The sequence below is a fragment of the Candida margitis genome, assembly GCF_024628925.1.
Source record: "Candida margitis strain CBS 14175 chromosome Unknown scaffold81, whole genome shotgun sequence".
Taxonomy (NCBI): domain Eukaryota; kingdom Fungi; phylum Ascomycota; class Pichiomycetes; order Serinales; family Debaryomycetaceae; genus Lodderomyces; species Lodderomyces margitis.
The window spans coordinates 21525-31950 of record NW_026261753.1 but is presented as its reverse complement, the minus strand read 5'-3'; the positions used below and the strand labels follow the sequence as shown (position 1 = coordinate 31950).

Sequence of the window (10426 nt, the reverse complement as noted above, 5' to 3'; positions counted from 1 at the left end):
TTGGTACTAGGTTAGTGTAATTAACAAAGCGCTTACAGTAAGACAAGCTGATATGCTCAGAAACGTAGACTTGAGATAATTTCAAGCACATCCTCAAAGCCTTTGCCCTGTAAAAGGTAGCGCATATGACTCAGTCGTGTCTGCACCTTCAAATCCGATGAACCTTTTTTTTTTAAAATAGCAGTGGATCGGTATCAAACTCTTGCAGGTCTTCGCATTAAACGATCCACTACAAAGCATCATTTTATCAGCAATGGCTGTTATCAACCAACCAAATAGTCAAATTAAACTCACTAATGTTTCCCTTGTGAGGATGAAGAAGGGGAAGAAGAGATTCGAGATTGCTTGTTATCAGAATAAGGTTCAGGATTGGAGACTGAAGGTTGAAAAAGATCTCGATGAAGTGCTACAGATCCCGCAAGTTTTCATCAATGTTTCCAAGGGCCAAGTGGCAAATAATGATGACTTACAAGCAGCATTCAACACCACAAACCAAGATGCCATAATCCAAGAAATTCTAAATAAGGGCGAGATTCAATTGAATGAAAAGGAGAGATCTGCTAATTTGCAACAGAAGCAAAATGAGTTTTTAACCATCATTTCGACCAAATGCATAAATCCTAGGTCCAAAAAAAGATACCCACCTTCAATGATTGATAAGGCATTGAATGAGTTAAAGTTTCACCTAAATCCAACAAAGACGACCAAGACGCAGGCATTGGATGCCATCAAGCTCTTGGTTGAAAAACAGATCATTCCCATAGCCAGAGCTCAAATGAAGATAAGGATATTATTAACGAAAAAGGGTTATCAAAAGTCATACGAGGATGAGATCAAACCCAAGATTGATCATCTCGACGAGCTTGAAAACAATGGAAAACAATACGAAATTGTGGGTATTATAGATCCTATTAACTACAAGGTGCTTGTGGAATTGTTAGAAAGTAAAGAGTTGAAGAATGAAGGGTCTATAGAAGTCTTAGATATGTCAGCTACAAAGGACTAACTCTGTAGGTCTGAATCAATGTCACCAATATTAAAAACTACGTCTCTATTACAGTTGCAGCAAAAGTAATGGCCTTTCTTCCACATACCTTTCGTGGATTGCCGGATCCAATACGTTGTAGATAATTGCGGTAGCGCCCACAGCGTAGCATTGCGGAAAGAGATGAAAGAAAAGAAAGAAAATTTTTGAAAAAAAAAAAAAAATTAAGCAGGATCCCATCCATACCCAAGATAACCTGATTTTAAAGAAATGTCGATCGTATTACCATCAGGAAGTGTCGATGGCTTCAAAGCCGTTGGAAAGTACTCAGCTCCAAACCGTCGTCCAATTGAGCCAGTCGGCCGTTACTTTTTGGCACATGCATCAAGAACTCTTAGGGGCCACACTTGGTCTGAATTTGAAAAGTTGGAAGCTGAAAGAAACGTAAAAGAAATCGAAACCAACGAGGATGAAGACTTGGGAGACGAAGAACAAAGTGAAGAATTATTGGAACACGATCCAAGAGAATGGAAAACAGCTGACTTGTATGCTGTTTTGGGATTATCACACTTGAGATATAAAGCCAATGAAGATCAAATCAGAAGGGCACATAGAAAACAAGTGTTGAAGCATCATCCTGATAAGAAATCTGCTAGCGGTGGATTGGAACACGATTCATTTTTCAAAATTATTCAAAAGGCTTTTGAGGTCATGTTAGATCCAACAAAAAGAAAGCAATATGATTCGGTTGACACTGAAAAGGATCCAAAACCGCCTTCGCCAAAGAGCAAGTACGACTTTTTCGAAGTTTGGGGTCCAATCTTTGAAAGCGAAAGTAGGTTTTCAAACAAGCAACCTGTCCCTTTATTGGGTGGTTTAGATGCCTCGAAGGAAGAAGTTGATGCTTTCTATAATTTCTGGGGTAAATTTGACTCATGGAAGACATTTGAATTTAAGGATGAAGATGTTCCAGATGACACAGCCAACCGTGACCACAAGCGTTATATTGAGCGTAAAAACATAGCATCAAGAAAGAAGTTTAAACAAGAAGATAACAAGAGAATAATCGACTTAGTTGAAAGAGCTCATAGTGAAGATCCAAGAATCAAGTTGTTTAAAGAACAAGCTAAGAAGGAGAAAGCTGCTAAGAAATGGGACAAAGAAGCTGATTCTCGTAAGGCAGCAGAGGAAGCAGCAGCTAAAAAGGCCGCAGAAGAAGCAGCTGCAAAGAAAGCTACCGAAGAAGCAGCAGCTGCAAAGGCAGACTCAAAGAAGGCTAAGGAGGCTGCCAAGGCTGCTAAAAAGAAGAACAAGAGAAACATTAGAGCTGCTGTTAAGGACGTTGATTACTTTGGTGATGCTGGTAAATCTGCAGATATTGACGCCGATGTCGACTTGCTCATTGAGAAATTTTCCGACATTCAATTGGGCGAGGTTGCATCCAAATTGAAAGGTGCTGATGCAGCAAGTGCAAAGGCAACTTTTACTGAGACAGCTAAGGAGTTGACTGATGCTGGTTCCTTAAACGCTAGCAACTTGAAATACTTTACTGTTTAAAGCAGAGTGGGAATTTTACAGACAATATTTATAAGGTAGCAATTGAAGTATTTCTAGACATAAGAATAGACAAGTCAGGTTTTATAGATTACTCTTGATCTGGTACATCTATTTTATGTTTTAAGGGAAGTGCTTTCATGTGATAATGCTGTTTCCTCTTTTCCTCAAATTTTTTGTGTCTTTCTTCTGCAGTTAACGGCTTTTCCTCTTCTTTGTCTTCTGGATCCTCTATAGGTTCAGCTTCATCTTTGTATACTTCACCACCATGGAGTGAAGAACTTACGTTCTGTGGCAACTTGTCATACTCGCCTTCTCCCAATTCAAATTCTGGAATCTCCTCGCCATTAGCTTTTGAATTGGTACCGCTTTCTTCATCATCGTCGTCTTTGTAATACTCTCCCTCAGGATCAAATCCACCTTCATACGGCGTCTTTGGTTCATCTATCTTCATGGTTGCGCTCTTTTCTTGCTCATTCTTATAGATGTTCAATTCATCCCATTTCAAGTGTTCAGGTAATTGGTCATTTTCACCCAATCCTTGTTCCTTCTTCTTTTGAGCTATTTTGGCTCTGATTTCTTCACCTCTTGAGGAGTCATCATGTAACTGCGCATTCAACTTGGTATTCTTTATGACCTCTTGTCTATCCAATTTATCTGGTAATGGGGGAGAGTGAACACTGTCCTCGCTCACAGATTTATTCCTTAATATTCCTCTTGGATGGTGGTCAGACATCGGGTATTTATTTATAGCAGTTGGTTTATTATATTTAATTGAGTGTGGTAATGAAACTAATTCAACAATGAATGACTATTGATCGAATGCTCAGATTTGATCACACAAAAGAGGCATCAAACAAATCACGTGCCGAACTTTTTGTCTTTTTTTTTTGCCTCTCTGTGTTTGTTGTACTGTGTCAACTTTTTACTTGTCAATCAAAGAAAATCAATTGTTAAATCCGATCTGTGATTTGAGTCTGAGCTTCAAGTCTGGAAAAATATCAGCCATACAACAGGGGATTCACTTCTGTAGTTGGATTAAGGAGACCGTATCTTTTCATCTTTGTTACGTTAGCACTGAGCATAATTAACTGAAGGGAAAAAAACAGCTTTCAACTACTGGCATCAAAATCTGATTCAAGCAAAAACGGATCAACACAATGGGACAAGCATTTAGCTTTACAAATATTTTCGGCAAGTTGTGGGGTATGAACAAAGAGGTGAGGATCCTTATATTGGGTCTAGATGGTGCTGGTAAAACAACTATATTGTATCGTTTGCAAATGGGAGAAGTAGTCACAACAAAACCAACAATAGGGTTCAATGTCGAAACATTGAAATATAAAAACATCACCTTGAATATCTGGGATCTAGGGGGACAGACGTCCATAAGACCGTATTGGAGGTGCTATTATAGTAACACGTCAGCCATTATTTTCGTTGTTGACTCTACTGACAAGGACCGTATTGACACAGCCTGCAAAGAATTACACACGATGTTGAAGGAAGAGGAATTGCAAGATAGTGCATTGTTAGTGTTTGCAAACAAGCAGGATCAACCCGGAGCTATGACCGCTGCTGAGGTTTCGCAAGCGTTAAGTCTAACTGATTTGAAAGATAGAAGTTGGAGTATCGTTGCATCAAGTGCTATAAAAGGAGAAGGTTTGAACGAGGGGTTAGATTGGTTGATGGATGTAATTAAAGATGAACAGTTGTGAAGGGTGTGTGTATACACTGTAAATATAAATTGAAGAGGAATTAATGCGGTCTAATTTTGATCTTCTCTTTGTTTAACTCTTTCTAAAATAGTTTTGATCATCTCGTTGCCAATTGTGTTGGCTTCTTGAAACATTGGCTGGAAGAACGCCTGTGTCTTTTCAAATTCATCACGGTATAGCGAAAAATTTCCAAACTTGATTATTCTTGCCCAAGTCTCGGCAGCAAGGGTGAAATGTAAGTCATCTTGTCTAAATGATGTATCGGTGGCAGCAACCTCTACACTCTCCTCTAGAAGTCCGGGAGTGCAAAATAGATATTCCGTTACACCAAGGAATATTCTAAATAATGGAGTTGAGCAAATTATGTGATCATAGGGCACGATTCCCAAGTTGTACCAACTGTCTGCAATTGCCAACAACGAAAGATGCGAATTGGGTTGCTTCCCCTCTGGTGGAGTTTTGTTTAAGGAAAACTTCTCCAAAATGTTGTCGTCTAGCAAGAGATTGTGGCCGTCAATGTGTTTGAATACAAATTGCTTAACCTTTTGCATTCGATCATTCAATTCATATTTTTTGCCTTGAATCATTAAGGTGAAGATCTCAGTAGTGGATTTGGAGTACTGGAGAACTTGATCATGAGCTGATGGGTTTGTGATGGCTAAACCTGCGTAGACATGCCATTTGTTTGAAAAGATTCGAAGCGAAATATTGATTTTTGCATTTTCGAGACCTCCAACCCACTTGGGGGTTTCCCACGGAAATTGATCACAGGACATCCAGGCAACACCCATGGACAAAAAGGCAGCATGTGTCACCGCTTGCGTGTCTGCTGTAATTCGGTCATGCTCCTTAGCCGTTAGCAAAACAACCTTAGATTTAAGGCAAGAAACAAGGCTCTTTACAAATTGCAAATTAGCTTCATCCGTTCTATGAGGAATTATCACCAATGGCTGACCAGTAGTACTCACTTTAGGTCCATGCAATGAGTGTAGGGAAATGATGTGGGTGTCATGTGGCATGTGTTTTTCAAATGCAGCGATTTCGGGCGTCTTGCAAGACGTTTGACCCCCAACAATCGCACCGTATTTGGTAGATGGACCGTAAATGGAAGCAATCTTATCAATGTTCTCTGCCTCCACGCTGTATATTATGTAGTCGGCTTCTCGTGACACCAAGTGACCGTTCCTCTTGACAGAGAATTTCTCATCCTTGTATTTCTGACTCATGAGGTCAAATTGCTCCTCACGATCACAACCTATGACTTTCCAACCGGCCTCACTAAATCTCCTAGCGTAAAGGAGACCCATGTCTCCAAGTCCTATGATCCCGATTACCTTGGACGTTTTCAATAGCACATCGTCTTGGTCTGACATTGTATACTCTCCCGCTCTGTGGTGATTACGAATGGTGGATTTGGTCGCGAAAAATTTCCGTTGCGTAAAAGTTTTCTGAGAAGTAAAAGCTACTGCACATCAATGGCCAAAGCATTCAGCGCTCCAGGAAAGGCCTTTCTAGCAGGGGGGTATTTAGTGCTAGATCCCAATTATGATGCATATGTGACGGCTTTGTCTTCTCGAATGCACGCAATAATCGAACCAAGTGGAATTGTGAATTCAAACGATTCAGTCTTGCATGTACTATCACCCCAATTCAAGGAAGGGGACTGGAAGTATAGAATAGAATATGAAAGTCAAGCAATAGAAGAGGTAAATGGCAAGAAGAATCCATTTTTAGAAGCTGCAGCAAAAACTGTCTTGTCATATGCCCAACCGAAGGACAAGTTCAACTTGAAGGTGACTATATTTTCCGATCCGGGTTATCATTCACAGAATAATACCATCAAACAGGCATCTTCAAACGGTCAAAAATCGTTCTTGTTTCATGACTTATCAATTAATGACGTGCCAAAGACTGGATTAGGGTCGTCTGCGGGATTGGTCTCTGTGGTGACAACCGCTTTGATGTCGTATTTTGAACCCGGTAGCGAATCATCCATTGATAATTTACACAACTTGGCCCAAATAGCACATTGCTTGGCTCAGAAAAAGATTGGTTCTGGGTTTGATGTAGCAGCGGCAATATATGGGTCTATCAAATACCGTCGATTCCAACCAAGCGTAGTTAACGACGTGCTTGCCGTTTTGGAAACTGATCCTACTCATTTTCCTCAAGCAGTAAAGGCGGTTGTTGAGAAACAATGGGATTTTAAACATCTCAAATGCTCATTGCCCTCAGGAGTGAAGTTGCTAATGGGAGATATTGAAGGAGGCTCTGAAACTCCAAAAATGGTGTCAAAGGTATTACAATGGAGGAAGGAGAATCCGACCGAAAGTAAGCAAATTTATGAATACTTGAACAAGGCTAATAATGAGTTTATGGATGCCGTGGACAGACTTAATAATGCACAAGATGAAGAAGTGATAGCAGATTTGACAAGATCGCTTCTAGACATCAGACAAGGCTTGAAACAGATGACAGAACAGGCACATGTACCAATTGAACCAGAAGTACAAACACAATTGTTAGATCGTATCAGTCAGTTGGAAGGCTGTATAGGAGGTGTTGTCCCTGGCGCTGGCGGCTTTGACGCAATAGCTGTACTTGTAGTCGCCTCTAAAGTTGGTGCTATAAAGAAAGCTACCGCAGACAGACCAGAGGTTTATAATAATGTGCATTGGGTCGACTTACACGAGGAAGCAGATGGGTTGAAGGTTGAAAATGCCGAGGATTATGAAGGGATTGTATAGGCAGTGAATATGGCTAGATCAGCACTTTTGCAGCGTTGCAATAGAACTAACCCAATACTTTGCATCCATTTTCAATAAAACATGTCAAGATATCAAAAGGTACAGATTGTAAGGTTTGTTATGTAATTTTGGTATTGACCGAGTACTCTTCAATCCTTTCTCCAAATCTTATAATCTATTGATACTGTACCATCGAAATCTATTCTAACCTGGTTCTATCCCGTCACTACAGTCAACCGATGGTATCATCGCGAAATTTGCAAAATCAAAAAAAAAAAAAAAATGGCAAAAGTATTGTGAAGAGCAGTTACTATAAAGACACCCTACATTGCCATGCCTACTGAACTCGAAGAATTGGTTGGATTTCTTCATTCACCACAACCCGCTGTTGTACAAATTGCCTTGGATAACCTTGTTGGGTTCTCTACTGGGGCTCACCAACAAGTATTTGCCTACAACAATTATGAAGCAATTAAGGATCTCAAAAAGTTGAGCCAAAGCAATAGCAAAACTTTAGTGAGACAATCAGCTACCGTTCTTGCTAACTTATGTGAAGACATAATCATGCGGAATTTGATTGTGGAGGATTTTGACTATTTGCAATTTTTGGTTCTCAAAATTGTTACTCTTGAAAATTCCAACGCTGATATAATGTGCATTCTTTTGAACAACTTGGCCAAAAATGATGCTATAAACAAGATTTTTGACTTTGAGGTTAAACTAAGTGACTCTCAAAAAAAGGTGTTCAACTCAACAAAGGCCATTGATTGTCTCATGGATTGTTTTGTCAAAGGAAACGATTACAAGCTAAATGCTCAAGCCAACTTTGATTATCTTGCTTACTTCTTTGCCGATTTGTCGAGATTTCAACAAGGACGTCTGTATTTCATCACTGAACAAGCTTATGACAAAGTTGTGCCTATATCAAAATTACTTGTTTTTACTGAAAAATATGATGATAAGATCAGAAGGGAAGGTGTGGCATTTACCATAAAGAATTCATTGTTCGATACAAATGCCCACATGAAATTATTGACGGATCCAAAGATCAATATACTACCTTTCCTACTCTTGCCATTGGCTGGGCCGGAGGAGATCGATGAAGAAGAAGTATTTGATTTGCCTGACGAATTGCAATTGTTACCACCTGAGAAGGAGAGGGAGCCATTGACAGGCATTCAATGTACCCACTTAGAATCTTTGCTTTTATTATGCACAACCAAACCTGCTAGAGTATATTTCAGGGAGAAGCGAGTCTACTCCATTATAAGAGAGTTGGACAAAGCAAGTCAGAATGAAGACGTGAGAGAGTTGTGTGATAGAATTGTCCAATTATTACAGAGAGACGAAGCTCCAGACTCGGCAGAAATTGAAGCAATTGAAAGCGATGAGGATGATGACAAAATTGTCGAAATTGTATAACGATTTGTAATTTATAGATATAAAGACATATTGGGATCAAGTTTTGAGCACCAATTTTCCGTCAACTAACTTTAAATTCTGCTTGACAATAGCTATGATTCTCTGTTTGTTATCAGGATGGGCACTAACTCTGCTCTTTAAGCCCCCCAAGAGCTCTCTAGTGGTCAATGGGTGATCCCTAACGATAGTCAACACATCATCCACCGTTACTAATAAATTGTTTGGACCGGCATCATTTAAATTGGCCAACGCACTCGAGTCGACAGGGGAGCCTGGGGTCGAAGTGGCAACCGGAGAAGGCTCTTTTTTAACAGTCACTACTGGCTCATTTTCTTGCAATTTGATTTTCTTTCTAGGAGATGAAGGCTCTGGGCTGGCACGTTTAGGGACATTTGGGTTCCACTCACCAGGAGGCAAGGTAGAGAGAAATTTCTTTGGAGCCTTCATAACAACATACCCATTGGCTATTGATGACACCACAAAGTTTCTCATACCTGTTTTCTGTTTTTCTCCTAAAAGCGGTGCACTTTCAGGCTCCTCTTTTATCTTGACTTTTTCCTCATTGTCACTCTCTTCTTCGCTTTCCAAGTCTGATTTGGATAAGTATGGCAACATCCCTTGCTCTTCATCGTCACTATCATAAATACCTCCTTCTCTCTTGTTCAACACTTTTCTCAATTTCTTACCCTCCTTATCCACCTTTCTTGACTTTTCAGTTTCAAACAAGTCATCTAAATCATAGTCTTCATCGTCCTCCTGTTCAGCTTTGAATGCTGAGGCTTTCAACATATCTTTCTTTAATTTTTTCTCTGACATCTTGTTTTCCTCTTCATCTCCATCCATGATTGGAGCTTCTTCGTCGTCGGCAAATTCTTCCTCAAAATCTAAGTCGTCATGATCGGAATCTCTGTCCTCATTAGAGCGTGAGTCACCACCCATCACTGTCCTCATACGCCTGCTCTGTGCACCTCCGTTGCTTACAACCCGGCCATTCGCCGACGGGGAGTTATTTCGAAATCTTTGATCAGGCGAACCTTCTGCAATAGAGTCGTTCTCCATATGTTTCATCAACCACCTGGGGACACTAGAATTTTTTTCCATTTTGGCCTCAGCTTCCTCTAATGTCAAAGTGGCATATCTATTTCTAGGTGTGAATCGGTAGACTTTTTCAGCAGGTATCATTTTGAAGCCATCCTTGTCAAAGACAAACAATACGTGTTGCAGTTCTGTCGAACCTGCTTCGTAATTTCCAACATAAACATTTTTCCCAGTATAGTCTTCAATCACCCATGGATAATGCTCTTCATACCGTAATTTTCTCTTGGCCTCGTCCATTAGATTTATCTGCTTTGTCTTTCGTTTAAATAATTTCTTTTTATTCTTACGGGCACCACCATCTGGGGCTACTTGTGACATGTCGGCCAGACTTTTGTTATACCTTGAATCTTCCGGATCTGCACCTGAATTTGGCCCTTGTACAGAGCTTGATCCTTCTTGCCCTTCAGCAGTGCCTTCTGCTTCTCGTTGAAGACGTTCCTTTTCTGCTTCCTCCTTCTCCCTTTTCCTTTGCTCTAATTCTTGACGAGTAAGGTGAAACTGCATATTCCTAGGATCTTTTCTATGAAGCCTCACCGGTTTCTCAAAGTCTTTAACAATATCTACATCTTGCTTTGTGGCAAACTTCATTAGATGAACCCTGATGTCTTCGATTTCCTCGGGACCACATGACTTTAATGGGATCGTTTGCCATTCTTCCGATTTCGATGGCGATGGCGATGACGAGCCATTCTTGTCTAATGCATTACTTGTGTTTTCATTTTTGACAGTAACTTCTTTCTTGATTTGAGGTTCTGGTTGGCTCATTAACAAAGTTGATGGGTGTTCGAGTAGTAGTCCATACAAGGAAGTAGATTCAGTTTGATATCGTTTTTTCTATTTTTTTTTTTCCTCTTTTGTTTTCTTTGCGCTTTGATACTTTGTTTGATGAACATTTCGTAAAG

At 40.1% G+C, this 10426-nt stretch overlaps 8 protein-coding genes across 8 annotated transcripts; 5 read left to right on the top strand and 3 right to left on the bottom strand. All coding sequences in view use genetic code 12, as the record gives it.

The window, feature by feature from the left end:
- Window positions 1–253: 253 nt before the first annotated feature.
- CANMA_000955 (guanine nucleotide exchange factor) lies at window positions 254–1006 on the top strand (the record flags this gene model as incomplete). Its single annotated transcript, XM_051818361.1, has 1 exon — window positions 254–1006. The coding sequence occupies one exon, from the start codon at window positions 254–256 to the stop codon at window positions 1004–1006; it is 753 nt and encodes a 250-aa protein (XP_051673441.1).
- A 249-nt stretch (window positions 1007–1255) lies between these two features.
- ZUO1 (zuotin) lies at window positions 1256–2542 on the top strand (the record flags this gene model as incomplete). Its single annotated transcript, XM_051818360.1, has 1 exon — window positions 1256–2542. The coding sequence occupies one exon, from the start codon at window positions 1256–1258 to the stop codon at window positions 2540–2542; it is 1287 nt and encodes a 428-aa protein (XP_051673440.1).
- Window positions 2543–2630: 88 nt separating this feature from the next.
- On the bottom strand, window positions 2631–3275 carry CANMA_000953 (uncharacterized protein; the record flags this gene model as incomplete). Its single annotated transcript, XM_051818359.1, has 1 exon — window positions 2631–3275. One exon carries the CDS (start codon window positions 3273–3275, stop codon window positions 2631–2633), a length of 645 nt encoding a protein of 214 aa, XP_051673439.1.
- Window positions 3276–3699: 424 nt separating this feature from the next.
- Window positions 3700–4257, top strand: ARL1 (Arf family GTPase; the record flags this gene model as incomplete). Its single annotated transcript, XM_051818358.1, has 1 exon — window positions 3700–4257. The coding sequence occupies one exon, from the start codon at window positions 3700–3702 to the stop codon at window positions 4255–4257; it is 558 nt and encodes a 185-aa protein (XP_051673438.1).
- Window positions 4258–4307: 50 nt separating this feature from the next.
- On the bottom strand, window positions 4308–5630 carry TYR1 (prephenate dehydrogenase (NADP(+)); the record flags this gene model as incomplete). Its single annotated transcript, XM_051818357.1, has 1 exon — window positions 4308–5630. One exon carries the CDS (start codon window positions 5628–5630, stop codon window positions 4308–4310), a length of 1323 nt encoding a protein of 440 aa, XP_051673437.1.
- A 102-nt stretch (window positions 5631–5732) lies between these two features.
- On the top strand, window positions 5733–7004 carry ERG8 (phosphomevalonate kinase; the record flags this gene model as incomplete). The annotated part of the gene is made up of 1 exon (XM_051818356.1): window positions 5733–7004. One exon carries the CDS (start codon window positions 5733–5735, stop codon window positions 7002–7004), a length of 1272 nt encoding a protein of 423 aa, XP_051673436.1.
- Window positions 7005–7337: 333 nt separating this feature from the next.
- Window positions 7338–8426, top strand: HGH1 (Hgh1p; the record flags this gene model as incomplete). Its single annotated transcript, XM_051818354.1, has 1 exon — window positions 7338–8426. One exon carries the CDS (start codon window positions 7338–7340, stop codon window positions 8424–8426), a length of 1089 nt encoding a protein of 362 aa, XP_051673435.1.
- A 36-nt stretch (window positions 8427–8462) lies between these two features.
- On the bottom strand, window positions 8463–10289 carry TFG1 (transcription factor IIF subunit; the record flags this gene model as incomplete). The annotated part of the gene is made up of 1 exon (XM_051818353.1): window positions 8463–10289. One exon carries the CDS (start codon window positions 10287–10289, stop codon window positions 8463–8465), a length of 1827 nt encoding a protein of 608 aa, XP_051673434.1.
- Between the last annotated feature and the right edge of the window lie 137 nt (window positions 10290–10426).